The 17,919-nt window shown below is 41.7% G+C and overlaps 1 protein-coding gene across 1 annotated transcript in view; it reads left to right on the top strand.

The window, feature by feature from the left end:
* The first annotated feature begins 615 nt into the window (after positions 1 to 615).
* Positions 616 to 17,919, top strand: part of pdgfd (platelet derived growth factor d) — a 38,276-nt gene continuing 20,972 nt past the window's right edge. Inside the window, exon 1 of the mRNA XM_028420626.1 lies at positions 616 to 1,154. Coding sequence (XP_028276427.1) covers positions 1,037 to 1,154 — 118 coding nt within the window. The 5' untranslated portion in view covers positions 616 to 1,036. The remainder of the gene's footprint in view (positions 1,155 to 17,919) is intronic.

Genomic DNA, 17,919 nt, shown 5'->3' with positions numbered 1-17,919 from the left:
TACTATGCAGCCAGTGTGTGCCTTCTTTGTTTCCCCATCACATGAAATGAATGAATCTGCACTGCTGCAGAGCAGGGAGTTACTGCTAATGTAAAACCCTGACAGTGGTGGATAATACTTTTTTTTTCTAGAAGAAAATACTTCTAGCATCAAACTTTACCTGTTTCCTGACAGCTCATCTCCAACCAGTCCACATAATCTTTGGATTGTGTTACAGCTCATTTTAAAGAGAGTGACCTGATGAAGGTAAGATCCCAAAGTGGGGGAACAGATGGGTGATGGAAACCTGTAAGTTACAGTGATTGCTTCATTTCCTATATTTTCATCAGTAGGTCTATACTGTAGCTTCGCATACTTAAAGGACTTCCCTGTCTTGTGTGTTTCCTGTCTCTGACCCTCCCTGAGCTCGCTCTTCTGATGATTCCTACAAAAACCTTTCCTCTGATGCAGATTTCCTCCTTTCACTTTGCATAGTGCCAAAACTAATACAACACTAACACAACGCCTTTCTATATGATGTGGTGCATTTTTTTTCATCAACCTTCCTCTCTGAACTCCCGCCCCAGCCTCTCGCGCAGGCGGCGTGAGTTCCTCCAGTCAGTTGGCAAACTTTGACGCGCTGTCGTACTGCAGATGCGTTAAGACGGAGACGACTGAACTATGCGGGATATGTCTCTGTTAGTGAGAAGAATTCTTCTGGCTTCACGGTGATAAGAAGTTCGGCGCCTGTAATCTCATGTCTGACCGTGAACGGAGCTATATTATCCTCCACCTGCACTTAGTAGTTTCGGAGTTTGTGCCTGTGGTGCCTGTGGTGTCTGTGGGGGCTTAACGCTCAGAGGGAGGCACACGCTTCCATGTTTTTTTGGCCACTTTGGCACAAGACGGAACATCGTGTGCGCCAAGAATCAACAAGTGGCTCTCATTTTTTTAAAAGTTGAAGTTGTTGAATGGAAAGTTTGTCATCGCTCGAGCTGCTGGAAAGTAAGAAAGACGTTTACTAAGTTTTTAAAGCGTTGAGGAGTTTGTGAGCAGCATGGGAGGACCGGTACACTTCCAGATGTGGATGGTTTTATTGCTGGGGACCGTGGCAGAGGTCGGCAGGGCTCAGGTCTCCACTGCCAGAGTGCTGAGGGGTAACGTCAGGAGAGACGGTGAGACCTTCATTATGTCATCATTAACTCTTTGTGAGGTTTATGGAGTGTTTCTGCCCTCTTTAATGTTTCCAGCAGATCACTATGAAACAGTTAAATAACAGACATTCCGTCTTGCAGTGAATGATTGACTCAGTGTAACTCTCACATGGTGCATTGTAGCCTGCAGATACACTTGTTGGAAGAGAGGGAAAAAGTTGCTGGTGAAGTGATGTCAAGTAGGTTCTACTCTTATTTAGATTTTAAAAAGAGAGTAAAGTCAGTCAGTGTGGCTTCACTGTTGTTTCAGTGCATCTTAAAGTGAAAGTCTTCTCTCTCCCTGAACCTCTCGCCTCTATAACTTCCTGGAAGTGCATCGTGCTTACTTTTCTCTGGCCCTGAGGCTAAAAAGTCATGCTGCAGTTCATTTGATTGCACACACTCGGCTGCAGGGTTGCTTTTGGCTGGGAAATGTGAAAATACCGATGTATTAGGTTCTGACCTGGATGGCTACCCCTGAGGTCTGTTTCACCAAACACTCCTCTGTGTGTGCATTTAAAAAAAAACGAAAAAGAATAACACAGAGGAGTAGGGCAGGACTGTCCACCAACACTTCTGACACTGTTAGTGCATGCACCTGTTCACGGTTAATCATTGCATCAGTGTGTAGCATCCACTAATGTACACCTAGTTAAACATGTACCGTACATGATGTGATGGAGGCACCATGACAGCTGTGCATGACTTGATCTAGAGTAAAAGTTGATACTCTAAAAAAAAAAACAACAGCAGCTGCAATAATACCAGCAGGATTAGAAAAAAGACTCCTCTCACTGAATGGGAGAAGAAAAAGAATTAAGCTGAGAGATCAAACGAGGAGTTAAAGCCTCAAAATAGCTTTATTACTCGCTCCAACTGTTTTTCATCACTTCTACAAAAATTCTCTTTGGTAGTTGAAGCTAAAAAAAGAGAGAGAGTCAGTGTTCGACTACAGTCGCAATAACCTGCAAGATGTGTTAGTGCTCCGAATGTAATGAAAACATTTCAACAACAGGCTTAAAAAACAGGCTTCAAAGTTCAATAATACACATAAAAAAGCACAAAAATAATATTATTATTATAAATAAATAAAAATCTAAGCCTCAACTCCCAAAGTCAATATTTAATAACAGTATTCTTTGGAATTTGTACGTTCCAATTAATGTTCTGCTTGCTTAGCGTTCTTACAGTCTGCGCTGACACTTCTGTTCCTGCCTTCCAAGTCTCTGGCAGTGAGACAGTGTGTTTTTTTTCCTCAGCTGTTGTTTTCAAACATCTGATTCCTCTTGGGGAAGTTATGTTCTTTCTTCTGGGTCCAACACAGTTTGCTGCTATGCCATGAGTTTTAAACTTGGAAATAGTTTGTTGTATGGTAATAATTTCTTCTCTTATTTTCGGAGACAGCTCCATTATCCTTAACATGTTTGTCTCGGAGCTTGAACACCTGCATACAGGTGGGATTTCTGTCTATATTGCAGCTGGGGCAGATTCAGTGTTGCAATTGAGGACTCAGCAGCATGGTAGTAAGCTTGAATAAAGTATTAAAAACAGCAATATGAGACAGAAGTTAATATGTTTGATAAGTGTAGTTTGATGCTTTAAAGTGTGTGCTAGGTATCATTCCCATGCATATGGCTGATAGGCACCCTCCTCTAGTTACACACACATTACACATTAGTGAAGAAAATAGTGATGCAGAGATCCAGGCAGGATTGCAGGCAGGTTATGTTGGTAGATGGGTAACATGCACCTGAGTCTTTCTTTCATTCTTAACACTGAGATTCCATTCATGTTCAAACACCACACATACCCAAAACCCTCAAGTGATGAGTCCTGGTGGAGACACCAGCATGCACCTGTTCACAAGAGGTAGTCTGATTAACTGTCCAGCTTGCAAATGATTAATGATGGCCCAATTGTCATCATTTTTACAGCTGATTATGGCCATTAAATGGGCTGATAACATATAACGTGAAGTGCTGGACTACATTGTACTGCACAGCTTGGTGGTAACTTGATGATTGATAATTGATCGTAGGTGTATCACTGCTGAACAGCACACCAGTGAAAACTCCACAAACACTGTCACTTGGTGGGAAGGGGCACAGCCATTCAGAGTAGAACCTCCTCACACAGCTGTCACATCATTGATATGTTCTGATAAGATGCCATCCGGCTGATGTAATCAAAGTCTTTCTTCTGATCAGCCCAGTCTATGAGGCGATGTGATAGCTGCCATTGAGACAGAGCTCTTGTTAGATGCTTAGATTTAACAGGCCTGTAATCCACTGCATAAGTCTTACACTAATACACTGCCCACAGTTATCTACTGCTCTGTGTGTTTCTGTGTTTTTTCGCCTTAACAGTCGGCTTATGTGAAATTTGAGAGCTTAGTTCCGTTATTTGATTGACTGGTGCTGATTAAAATTGTTTCAGTGAAGGAGTGAACGTTAAGCTAATAGTGGTTCCATGGCATTCACTCATCCATTGTGAGTGTGCTTCTGTGTGTACACTTGTGTGTTTGAATGAGTGTGTGTGTGTGTGTGTAAATGTTCTGACAGAATGTCTTAGCTCACTTTGAGGAATTCCCCCCAAGGTTTTTTTTTTTTTGCTGCCGTTTGTTCAGCGTTTTGTTCGTTCTTTTTGCCTGCCATTGAAGTGTGCCTATCTTTGTGTTTAAAAGGGGGTTAGGCTGGGGCTGGTGGGGTGAGACAAGGAGACACAGCATATTTGTAGAAAAGGAAATAAAAATACACAATGTAAACATAAAAAAGCAAAGGAAACACTTTTTACCCTCCTGCTCTGAGCTGCTTATATCACCTCCACTGAAACAAGTGGATGACCCAGACAGGATGAAAAGCTACTTTACACACAGACACGACTCTTTATGAGGAGTCCCGACATAAACTTGTGTTTCCTCCTCTTCTTTAATTCCTCTCTTATCTTTTGCCCTCCTCTTTCAGTGCTGCCTTATCAGTCTGTGCCTCGCTACATATCACTCAATCTCTCCAGGTCCTCCTTTTTCAATCACTCTCTCTCATTTCTGTCTTTATCTTCCCATCTCCCCCATCTGTCTCAGCTGTTTTTAATCAAAAGCTGTTTCACCCTGTTGGTTTTGTGAGCAAATATAATGTGACAAACAGTGTCACGGACATGCACACCAGCGTACCCTGACAAAACAAAAGTAGCAGGGCGAGCGTAATATATTTAGTCAAATTGAATTTGTATACATGCAGTCACTTTAACACCTACAGTGAACACACTTAAAAAGTCCTGCATTCACACTCCCATTAAAAAAGGGGCACAGATAGTGAGAAGTGAAGCAGAAAAAGGTGTTGTGTTCACAAAAACACTTTTGTGATACTCGTGAGATCAAAACATTGTTGATCACCCAAACATAAAGTGGGCAACAAAGGAAATAAATGTCATGCATGCTGCAGTCGAGGCTGTTTTCAAAGAAGACAATTATATTTGTCCAAACAATCGCACCTCTACATCCATGTAATCACTGCACTGGATGAGGTTTCACACTTAAATGGAATTGTACTGTTCAATTACCTACAGTGGCTCAGAGAGCACAACATGCCGCAGAGTATGAAAACATGCAGAGAGAGAGAACAGCAGCAGATTCAGAAAACTTCAGCAGTTTGACCAGTGTATGTGCTGCATGTTAAACATGACAATGAACAGGTCACAAAAGAGAAAGACAATAATAATAATGTCGCACATCACTAAACAACAACTATGTTCCAGTCAGGCGGGTTACTTTTTAGGGAAAACCTGGAAACAACCTGGATTTTATTGTTTGCTTGTGTAGCCTGTGCTGTCAAATTGATGAAGAGTTCTGCTTAGTACACATGTATTGTTTAGATCTAACCATCAAGTCCTTAGTTTTTATCTGTAGAGCGAGCTGATTCTTTGTGGAAATGAGGACAGCACAGATGTGTGGCCGTGAACCTCTTCACTCCTGGTACGTTGTGGGTCTGAAGGACTGATTTACAACTGGATGCAAATGGTTTCCAAGTGTTTTTATGTCATGGTATTAAACATAGGTGTGACAGCAGGGAGGAGTGTCACTGAGGTTATTGGAATTCATGAGTCACCACTCAGGACACCCGACATGGAAATGCTCCCCAACCACCCACCCACCCGGGCCGCCACATGCACAACAATTACAGGATCTCCCTTTCAAGGGAATCCCCTAATAAACAGTTGTCATCCTCAACACATACTGTATACATACACACACACGCACGCACACAGTTTGCATGAGGCCAAGTTACCCCGCCCCAAAATGTTTGGCAGACAGTCTCTTCCTCCCCTGCACAGAGAATTGGGTGGTGACCACATAATTTGATGGGAGAGTGTGTGTGTGTGTGTGTGTGTGTGTGTGTGGGAGAGGGAGAGAGAGAGAGAGAGAGAGAGACGCAAGCCAGAAGCAAAAAGGTGAAATGATTCCTTAGAAACTGAGTGGAGCTGGTGTGAGATGGTGCTCATATTTTAGGAGTAGGAGATGGCTGAAAGTTTAGAAGGGAGCTTAGAGGGCACAGATGAAGAAGAGGAGAGGGAAAAGGTGTGTAGAGAGATATGCCAAGTTTAAAGACCTGTACCTCCACTTTCCTGCCTCGTCAGCTTCCAAAGAGATATAGTAATACCAACAGCAAGCCAAATGGACACCGTATAAAAGAGGAGATGGAAGAACGCAGGGGCTGATAGGAGAGTGGAAGGGGACAGATAAGATATTTCTGGAGAGGGAGAGCAGGGCCAAACACATTGTACCAAACATCAGCAGATTATCTGATCTCAATTTCGGTTCAAAACTTAAAGCCAAAGGAAAAAAAATGATATAAAGTATACATGACTCGGATTTCCAAGGTTAGGATAGTCAGCAGGTTTTCACTCTGTCCTCTTGAAATGCCAGGGTGCTTTTCACCTCATACCTATAATATATTCTATCTATTCATGAAGACTATAAAACAGCAGAAAATTTCAATGAATGGCTATCATTACTTATTGACTATTAATTCTTACAAGAGCAAATTATGAATGCATCATTGCATTTATTTGATTTATTAATGAGCAGCAAAGTTTTTAATGTTTTTAATTGAAGTATTCATATCAGTACATGCCTATTTAACCTTAAGGCACATTTGTGTGATTGATTATATAAAATAATATATAATATCTTGATTCATTATATCAATAATTGATGATGAATGAACACACAAGTGGTTAGTTGCAGTTTTACGGCGGGAACAAATATATTCCTACTGTCAGCCTTTGGAGCCCACACAAACTTTCTTTACCTTTGCAGTTACTCATTAACACAAACTTGTTGTGAGTTGTGGAGATCATTTATCTCCACTGATGTGTATTGTCTTCCTTTGGCTATAATAACTCAATTTACAAGCCAATAAAGCACTTCTGAAAATGAGCCGAGCTGGCGACACAGCAGAGGAGAATTAGAGAGCAGGCCAGAGAGTGAGAGAGAGAGAGAAAGGGAGACAGATGTTTAGCCCTTGTAGAGTGTATTCAGTCTTGGCAGCTGAGCCATCTGCGACAGTTGAGAAAATAGGGAGGTGGAAGGTGCGCAGAAAGAGGTGGGATACGAGAGGGGGAGGGAGGGGTGAAGAAAATGATTAGGCCTATGGATGAGAGATGAGATGAGGGAGATGGAGAGAATAAGGAGGGCAGAAAAGGCATTTTAGAAGAGGATGGCAAAGAGCTAGGATGAGAGGGGAAGTAACTCAACTGGAGAAAGTGGGAGTCTAAACAAGTAGAAAGTTATAATTGAATGCAGAATGAGAGTTTGAGCAGGGTAAGAGCTGAAGGAGAGGAGAGGAGAGGAGAGGAGGGGGTGTTGTAGTCTGTAGTCTATGTGAGTCACAAAAACAGCTGACAAGCAGATGAAAGGAGAGAGAGAGAGAGCAGAGGTGTGAAAAGAGTGATATAGAGTGTGTAGGATAACAAATATGAAGGGATGCTGAATAAGCAGTGAAATAAACAAGAGATTGAGGGATAAGAAGAGCAAGTTTGTAGAGATGGAGGGTAAGAGAGATTCACAGCATCCCATGAAAACGCATTCACACTGATGCATAAAAATGAAGGATAATAAGGCAATGAGAAAGGGGAGTGTGTATTTTAAAAGGGTCTACATCAGCAGCATGGTGTGCCTTGTCGTAGTGTTGACTCTGTCTCAGTCATTGACAAACAGAGATAATGAAACAGAATGAGAAAGCTGCTGATCTGTCTGTGACACAGAGGAGTGTGTGTCTGTGTGTGTTTGGGGATGCGTGGCGGCTAAGTGCGGTGATATTTTCTGGCCTAAAGCCTGTAAAAATATACAGTACACAGAGCACATTAGTTTATGTGTCTAAATTTACTGCCCTTCACCCCCCCCCCCCCCAAACTACTCAGCTGTAAAACAGGCTTTCAGTTCAAACGTGGTGGATATATTATGCGTCATAATGTATCCACCACTCAGGCTTATACGCACAAAGCTGCGGATGTTGACTGAAAAAAAAGTGACTCATGAATCAAACTACAGAACATACTAAGGAGAAAAAATGATATTAAAATGCTAACATGAGGTGTTGAACCCCCATCAGGTCCATACACGGCTTCTATTAAAAACACTCATAACTATGTTGTATCACAATACCAGTGCAGTGAAGCTAACGTGTTAATTACAGGCAAGGTGTTACACAGCAACAGGCTGTCAGAGGGGACTGTGAGGGACAGTGATAGAATAATGCCACATTCGGTCAATAATATATCCAGCAGATACGACACATGGTTACAAACACAGTGACAAAAACTACCTGATAGTAAGAAAAACTTTAACAATAAGATGCTTATGCACCAAACCAATAGACCAGCCCCTAATTTGTTACGACCTGGCTCAGCAAACAAACCCAGGCGATACAGGATAAAGGCCAACAATTAATTTATTTCATGTTATCTTTCAAAAATGACCCCAAAATGCAACAAAAGAACAGAAGAATATAGGATATATCAATCAGTAGACAGCTGGGGCAAACATCACATGTCGACTGCCATGTTCATGCCTGACATATTCTCTTTAACATTCTGTAAGTCCAACTAAGCATTTGTAAAAACAACAGTGTCCTTCTGCTGCAACCCTGTTCTGCTCTGAGGCCTGCTCATCCTGAGAGGAAAACTTAGCTCCCAGTCTGCAGGGATGACCTTGCTGCACCCTTCAGGGGTTTCAGGAGCTCAAAGCCTTAAAACCAAAAATCAGCTAACATTCTGAATTCACATATTCATTTGTTTGCGTACCTGCTGTCATCATACCAAAGATGACAAGATTGTTAAAACAAGAAAATGTGCAGTATTTATCAGTTGAGTCCTTCATTGTGTGTAAAGGAGTATGCATGGTTCCCATTGGACTCAAACATCTGTGAAATCCAACAGTTCAGGTAAATAGTGGAGTTTAGGATATTTTCTCATGAAAAAGACTCAAAGGAATCAGATCTTTCAAATGTTTTCAATGCCTGCTGAAACTTTAAAGATCCAGATTCTGATAAATGGCATGATACCAGTGGGCCGCTGCTGCCAGGGCTATGTAAGGGTGAGAACATGACAAATGTCAGAAGTGATACTGCAGAAATATGAGAGCGGGAGCTGCTCTCACCCCAGGAGGTTCGTCCCCGCTGAAGGAAAGAGATAAACACTCCATGCATTTATGCTGTGTCTTTTATATATATATTTTATTGTGCATGCTTGTGAACAACAGAGTGTGTTTGACAAATCCTCCAGTGCACTATGAGAGCTATGTCTTTGTTACTCTGACAATGGTGCTCTGACACAAATGAAAAAGATTCCTTTTTTCCTCCTCTGTCAAACACTTTTATCTTTCCTTCTCCAACTGTCAGCATTTCTCCACATATTTCCCCTCACTCTCTCTGATTCTCCATTTGTGTATCTCAGCATTTCTTCTGCTGTCTCTCTCCCTCTCCCCCTGTCTCCTCTTGTCTTCATTAGCTTCCCCTCTCCTGTTTTCATTTCATCATTAACTCTGCGAATTTTTGTATCTGTGCGGTGGAGAGAGAAGCCAAGAATACAAATACAGCACAGACAGGGTGGAATGGGGATAAGGGACACGGATAGGAGAGGAGGGAGACGGCATTGTTAGAGGGATATCAAAGGGAAAAAATGAGAGAAAGTGACAGAAAGAAAAGTTGAGGCAGAAGAAAATAATAAAAAAGAAGGGGAGACAAATGGCAGGAGGATGCTGCTATGTGCTACTGTGGAGCCTGCAGCAGGATAAGTGATCCCAGTGGTAGATAGAAGGTCAGATACACACTGACAGTCAGACCACTGCTTAACCCTGCACCACTACCACACACAGACACACACACACACACAGCTGATGAGAGGCGGACAGACTGAGAGCAGGATGGCTGTCAAAACATCAGCATCTGCTCAGCATCATACACAACGCTCAGAGCAAACACACACACACAAACATACGTCTAGCAAACGGCGTCCAAGCAGCCCTTGGAGGGATCAAGGCTGATATTTGATAAACTTGTGCTACCCCAGCTGGGGCTTAGCGTGCACACAAACACACACACACACTGCTTACAAAGCCCAGACATCTTCCCTCTTTTCTTCTTCATAAAGTTACAGATCTTTAAACATGATGATTGCAAGTTATTTATTTGGGTCTGTGATATCATGCTGCATGTGCACCAACTACATGAATATCAGCTAGAGTGTGTACATATGAGTGTAATGCAGAGCTAATTGATTGTCCTCGTAAGCCCTGCTGTTCAGACCGCAGTAGCTGTCAGCAGCCAACTGCTGCTCTAACAAGCCCTACACACACACACTTTCATACTCACAAGCACACACATTATCACATTAACTCTTCATGTAGAAGCAAACAGACTCACTTAAATGTACTTGCAAACACACATATTCACGCATGCAAGCAGCTCCAGACACTCCATACAATGTTTGTGGTGTGATGTGAAGCTATGACATGATAACACAGGTAGTGTTACTGAAATCAGCATGCTATGAGTGTGTAATGCCATGATGGGATAACGACTCAAGACATAAGATGTAGCTCCTTGGTCTCACATTATGATGTATGTCTGAATCTTTCAGTCAGTGTTGAGCCTATAGCATGGACCTCGTTACATTCTTCTGCTTCCTTAAATCTTAACCTTCCCATGTCTGTAGGCTAAACAAACTGAAGTATCTGCTGTTTTATTTACAGGATCAGTGTTCAGTACGCCTGTTGATTCATAACCTTAATAGTATAGATCGATCAAACAAAGCGACACCACGGAACACAACACATCCATTCTGCATCAAGTCACATATAGTGTACAGTAGAGACATGCACAGAAAGGATATTACTGATGAAGTCTCGGTAAATATACTCCATCACTGTGTAGGAGGTCACACAGGGACAAGCCCCGCTCATCCCTCATCCTTTGGTTCTCTCTATCCCGTCCCTCCCTCAAACCCTCCTCACAATCTGTTGTTACAACTTGAGCTGGCTTCCCACACCCACCTGCTCTCTCCCCTTACTTTCCCTCCTCCTTGTAATCATGGATTTCTGTCTTATCTATCACGCTGTCCTCCCCCCTTCTTTTCCATTTCTCTCAGCTTCCTCTTTCATTCTCTTCTCACATTGTTCAAGGAATTTATTTCTCATCCTCCTTATTTAGAAGGAGGGAGCTTTGTGTCAGACGCACTCCTCCAACTCCTCCTCCATCATTCCATATCTGCAGCATTGTAGTTGTGTGTGACACAGCAATGCAAGACTCTGACTTCTAAAACAACGTGAGTGCATATCTCTGAGTGGGGAAGAGTCTGTGCATGATGATAAGTGACCTCCAAGTCTATTGTGTGTAACTGATGTGCCATAATGCATTGTTGCAGTAGCTAATATGTTGACTATGAAACATGCTTTAATCTGCATTGATTATGCATTTGAGCCCCATCTCCCTAATTCGATTTTTTGCATGGACATGCGTCCTACTGCCACTATGTTAATGTGAATCTGCTGAGCACCCATGCGTTCACTTGTGTGTGTGTGTTTGTGTGTGTGCGCCGCCTCTGCATTTGTGTGTCAAGGCTGCCAGAGCCTTTCAGCCATAGTGTCTCCACTGACCTGTCCTCAGTGCTGAGTCAGCGAACGCTGGTCCCTTCTGCATTATTCAGTAAGCTTAGCCAAGGTGTTAAACAGGAGCACATCACAGCATAGGACGGGAGCGCACTAAATGGACTGACACAAGATGAGGAGAATGTAGAGATGTTAGCTTAGTGTGATGCACAGATTAGCTTGTAGACACAAGACTAAAGCTGTGTCCTGTCCCTATTCACACATGTTTTAACTTGGATTTTAGGATGTCAAAATTCACAGAAAATCTGCTTCATTCATTTATGCTAATGAACACATAATCCCCAGCAAAATTGAAGGAGAGTGTCACAGTTAAAGAAGATGCGTTGTGTACCTCATGAGAGCATAATCAGGAACAGGACAGGGTGAATGTCAACGATTCCCAAACGGACACGTACTGTCACTTGGCTGCGTCCATAAACAGAGGAGTGTGGTAGAAGCATTAACCCAGCCCTACAGTTTAACCCAAGCAGACTGGGATTTGTGTGTCCTTGCACACACACTCTCACTCTGAATGACGCGATTCATGTACCCAGTGGCAAAAAAAAAAAAACAGTACCACTGCCAGTTGTCAAGGTGCATCTTTCTTCCCGATCACGTCACATAGTTTAGCTTAAAAAGTACCTTATCATCAGAATCAGTACATGTGTAAAGGTAAACGTCTCCTCATATTTCCTACATTTTCCCTGTGCTGTCTAGAAAGGACACACTGATGCTCCAAGTGTACCTACTGCATTCTGATATAAAGAAAAGGGGCAGGATGACAGCCACATGTGACAATTTGGATATGAGACTGACCAGTTTTAAGCACTTTAAGATCAGGTTGTGGTTTAACCGACCACTTTGATAAACATCTCCCTCTGCAACAAGCATCTCTGCCATTCTAGTAGCTATGTCAAACTTATTCACATGACCACAGACACATATATATGCTGGTTTCAATCATCTTAAAAACTGCTCTCACGCAGGCCTAATGTAAATAAACACTGCCCTCCTATTGGCTGCCACCACAAAGGCATTTAAAATAACAGTTCTTTAGCCTATTGTAATTGCATGCAACATATTTGCATAAAGATTAACAAATGCATACGCAGGAGGTTTATCAATAACAAAAAGGTATCATATATTTTTAACTTTATAGTCACAGATTTTTGCACCCTCACTAGCAGAGAGCAGCTCATCTTTATTCTTTTTACCCATTAGACTAATTTACCCACATCAACAGGTGATGAGTCATAGACGGCTGAGCACCACTTGCAGAAGTTAAGTGGATGTTAATGTTAATCAAAGGCCAAAAAGGGCCATTGAAACTCACTGGTGAAGATGTAAGGACTGGCTAAAAAGCTCCAGCAAAAAACAGCGAAATGCTCTGTGAGTCTCTGCTCTTCACTGATGCTCCTTGTCTTTTTGCTTTGAAATAGATAAAAAAAAATAATGATGAATTTGCACAAGTCGGGATACATCACAACAAAGGAAGTGAAACACAAACATGCACATAGCTTCACGGATACACACAGAGCAGTTAGTACTCTTGCTTATTCATGGGTCTGTCTCAGACATGCTCTCTGGTATAGCCTGGTGTTTTATGTGTTGTCTTTCCACATCTCTTTTCTTTATCTCTTCTGTCCTTACAATTATTATCACTTCCTTCCAACCTTTGTCCTTCTCAACCTCACTCAATCACTGTCCCTCCTTGTTTCTCTTTCATCCATCCCAGTGTCCTTCATCCCTGCTCCGTCTCATTCTTGTTTCTCCACCTGTCTTCACCTTCACTTTGTCCTTCTCTCTGTTTCTGTCTGCTCTTCCTCTCCCCCTGTAAGGATGTCCACTCGGAGTTATAGCTGGTCTTCTGGCTCAGTAAACAGTGGTTTTGGACATGTCCCTGGCTGTTTGTCTAACCTCTTCTGTCCGTGTCACGGGGCATGCCATTGTTTCACCTTCAAAAGGAACAAAGCACACACAGATGGACTTACACAAAAAATCCTTAAACAGCTTTGACCCAAACACCCACATAGCACACACAAAGTCTTTCTCACGCACCCTCTCACACGCTGATGCTCTCACACCCAAAACATCCACCTACGCACACTCGGAGGGTGTAGTAGTAAGAATGGAGAGAGATGAACACCCCACAGAGTTTTGGATTGTGCTAAAATTGTCCCCAGGCAGGGGGTTATAAGGACAAATGCTAGGTCATGATGAACTTTTGTTTATCCTGTCCTGAAGATGAGGTGCAATAAAAAAGACCCGAATAATGAGGAAATAAGATCGGGACAAAAAGGGTCAGTTGCTGTCTTTGTGATTGAGGTGCACTGTAACATGTGAGTGGGTGTGTGAATTACAATCTATACAGTCCTGTCAGTGAGGCAGCAAAGGCTTGCAAACAGAAAGTTCTGTAATGTTGCCAGGCAACCAAGATGTTTCCAAGCTGATGTTTTGAGCAAACTCATTCTATATCACAATGACACAAGTCAGTGCAGACATAAGGTCAAAACTAATATTTTATCTCCCTAAGATTTGGAGTTAAAGAAATATAACTGCCAGTTTTAGACTAATTGACTATTGACATTTTTGTGTGTGGTGTGGTTATGCACTGCAATATAAAACATTTCAACATGAATTGAATGAGTATGTTTTTTTTCTAAAGGAAGCATGCAAGCCTGTGAGTCACGCTTGGCTTTTTGGTTGATCTTAAAACTCTGCTGTAAAAACCAGCCAATGACTCCAGAGATTTGGACTGCATCTGTAATATACAGCTGTAATGTTTTAATACTAAGGATGATGTAATCCAATAGTTATCACCGAACATGGGGTCTTATTTGAAGCCATGTTTTATATATAGACTTTTTTTCATAGCTGTGACAGGACAGGCATACATGAGTGAAGTTTCGTACAGGCGATCTAAGTAGGACAAGTAGGCTGTCAAGGTAATGCAGCAGTTCCTTTGTGTCCAGCTAAAATGACATGTAGTGTGTTCTTTTCTATAATTACTGTATATAGGCCTCCTGTTCTCCATTATTCATGTATATACAGACCTCGGCTGCCTCGACATGTATGTATCTCTCAAATGAATGCCTATGCGGCCTGCCTAATGCACTGGACACCCACACACACACTTTCTTTAAACATGCATTTTACTTTATGATCATCTTGTAAGTAAGACTGCAGTGAAAGGTCCCTCCAGTCTCTCAATCCTTTATATATTCTGCCTCCCTTCACTGAGCATTCCAATTCCCCACACTTTTACACTGTCTGCAATGCACATGCATAAAATTGGTTTTCATCAAAACAAGAATTTCCAACAGAAGAGGAGCAGTATTTACATGAACTTAAAACACTTCCCTATGCATTATTTTCTTCCACATGCAAGATTCTTTCTCAGGCGTTCAATCAAAAAAGAACGAAAGCAATCGAGCTTCAGTTGTGGTCACAAAGAGAGAGAAACAGAGGTAGAGAAGATGGTGCAGGATGGAGGGAATGGAGGAGGTGAAGAGGAGGGGGGGTGCAGGGTGAGGCGATGCTGACCAAAGCTGACACCCCTCGGCATGCAGCGTTCACCCGCAGGGTGTGTGTATGTCTTTTTCATGCCTCTGTGCTTGTGTGAGCGTGACTGAGAAACAAGGGAGAATATTTAAAGCTAATTTGTCATGAGAGAGTGGCAAAACAGTGGAGCCAGCACAGGCTTTGATAAGCAGCACAGGGATGCCTGCAGACACACACACACACACATTTACATGTACACACAGACCCATATATAGTTAGGAACAGATGTGCACATATAAACCCACTGTACACACAAACAACCGGTGACACAGAACATATTCACACATGCTCATGTCTTTAGCAGCAGTTTCGCTGCTAATGGCCGACGTTTTACAATCTGTTACCAAACACAGATGAATAAACAGCACAGCAGATAGTGGTGACACTGATGGCTCCGTAGTAATCATGACATTAGGAGAAGGTTTGGCAGAGCTATTTTAATGGCACTTCATGCCAAATGCAAGGAGCAGACCTTGTGGATCAATCCAAGCCAACACCGCAGACAGCCTAATATGTAGCATTCTGACGTCTTTATGACTGGACACAGGATCAATTATTAAATGCTGTCTGCTTTCCATGAAAACACCAAAACTCTTGTGTGATGGTTTATATTTGGTAGAAACTGGTTCAGTAATCACAGATCATGTCTCGCCCCGCTCCACAGCACCTGTTTTTCCAATAAGAAATGGCACCAAAGACTTGAACAGCACCATCACATTCCTCTGGAGAGTTTTTTTCCCCACAGCTGAGTGTATTATGCGAGTCCTGTTAGCTAGTGTTGTGGCTTATGAGAATTCATTTTGAGGAGATGAAAGTCAGACAGGATATGTTAGACAGGGGTTGGCAGATGTAGGAAATGGGGTCGCCTTGTTATAAGTAATGTCCTGTGGGAGTATGTCTCTGTGTGGGATTGTATCATATCCAAACTGTCACTCAAAAAAAAAGAAAAAAATAGTTGGGTTTGTGCAGAATGAGACTTGGAGTGAAAACGGGGTGAAGTTTAATATACAGCAATGGTTTGCACACCTGTGACTTCACCAACATCACTTTTTTTAATAATAAGAGAGAATCTAAATAGCTCATCCTCACTGAGAGTTCTTTTTCTTGAGTCTTGTTAGGAGAGCTATTTTTCAGCCTCTGATGCTCCATGTTGCTGGGTGATTAGAGCGTGATTGGCACTTGGATCAGAAATAGATCTCAGAGCCATGAAGAACATCACACCCTGGCTCTGGAGGTGGGAGAGCCAAGTTTAATTAGTGAGAATTTACCCACATAAATCCTCGCAGACATGCAAATACACAACTTATTCCTTAAAACCCCACATACACACACTTTTAACTCACGACACAGTCACGTCATTGTCACAGTTATTTAAGTGTTAGATCAGGAGTGCTTAATTGCCAGTCAGACATTGTATGAGTGTAAGAGTGTGAGGCAAACGGTAATATCATCACATCATCGTATTTTCTGAGATTACAGAGCTATTCATCCATCAATTGGATGCTTTGAGGTAAAGATTTCTGCTGCTCCTTCAATGAATTGCAGCTCAAAGACATTTTACTTTCAAAAAATACAAAAATATTCTTTCCAGAGATCATGATGAGTTTGAGTAATTAAATATAGGAACTATTTTCTTATGAATCACTGCTCAGGAGGCAAAGTGCATCCACCTATGACAACATGCTCTTTCTTGTGACAGGATGATGGAATGCAAACATTAAGAGGGTCCTCATCTGTTCAGCCATAATGTTTGTATGCAACAGCTCAATATAAAACAACCTAAAAGAATAAAGAGCAAAAAAAAAAATCTGAGTGTTGTATTTTGAGGTGAACTGTCCCTTTAATCATGATTGATATGGCTTCTTTGCCCAATTTATCTTGCTGCAGCTAAAAGTAAGAAAAAGAAAGGAAAGTGAAACTTTTCAGTGATATCATTTACAGGGACAACACGTCTTCACATGCATGGTTAAGCGCAGTAATAACAGCCTCCTGTCTGGACAGTGACACATTCTCATCTCAGCATATTTGATCAGACTGTGACTCTGATGGTTAAAGTGCTAACTACACTTCATTTTCTGCTGTTTACATTCAAATTAAATAATTAATCTGAGGAAAAACTAAACGAATACATTCAAATACACATAAATTAAAATCTCTAAATGTAATATTTTGGCATTCTTATTAGTCTGTAAGAGTCTCAAGTGTATGGTCCATAGACACAGGCTTAATTAGAGATTTTTGCCTGAGGTCTGGCATTCAGCTGCAAAAGCAACAACAAACTCAGGCCGTTAGGGATCCGCATTGTAAAGAAAGTGTAGGAGAAAGTGTAACGATTCCTCAGTTAGAGACTTACAGTATTTACAGCTGCTTTTATATACATATGCAGTTCAACACTGTGAGTGTATAAGAAGAAAGTTTGAGTAACTTTTGTGTTGTTTCCATTTTGAAAATCACAAGCCCACAGAGGCAATGGCTGCCAAGAATGTGGGCGATATGACATGGTGGACATCCCTTAGACCTTCTTCATTTTAACAGGGACAATGACATCATGGCTTCTTTGCAAAACCTTCTGGAGATCCAAAATACAGACTTGGGAAACAATGTTCAAGAATAAACGTGCTTACAATTATCTATCACCTAAATCATTTATTACAGTCAGGGATTAATTTCACCGGCTTTCTGCCAAACCCTGTCCTTGTTCTGGCTGCATTCCTGTGCTCGTCATATCTGTTGTGTTCCTCAGGACTCTTCATCTAACTTCAGCCTTTTACCCAAAATAACTCTCTTACTGCAACAGACAGACAAAATGGAGATAAATGTAAATGCACTTTCATTTCTCATGGCTGGATCTTTAACAGAAACTCCTTGTATCATTTACATTCATTTGCAAAAGTGTCACTGACATCGTTGCATGATTTATATTAAGGTCAATGGTGTGACTGAATCCTAAAGAGCCGGGTGCAGTGACAGCACATCTGCATACAGTTATATTTGAGTGTCTTCCTACTTCTTAACGCTCGTATAGACACAGTTAAATCTGTGGGC

The sequence above is a fragment of the Parambassis ranga genome, chromosome 13 (assembly GCF_900634625.1).
Source record: "Parambassis ranga chromosome 13, fParRan2.1, whole genome shotgun sequence".
Classification (NCBI taxonomy): domain Eukaryota; kingdom Metazoa; phylum Chordata; class Actinopteri; family Ambassidae; genus Parambassis; species Parambassis ranga.
The sequence above is the reverse complement of the archived record's forward strand: the minus strand, read 5'-3'. Positions and strand labels throughout refer to the sequence as shown.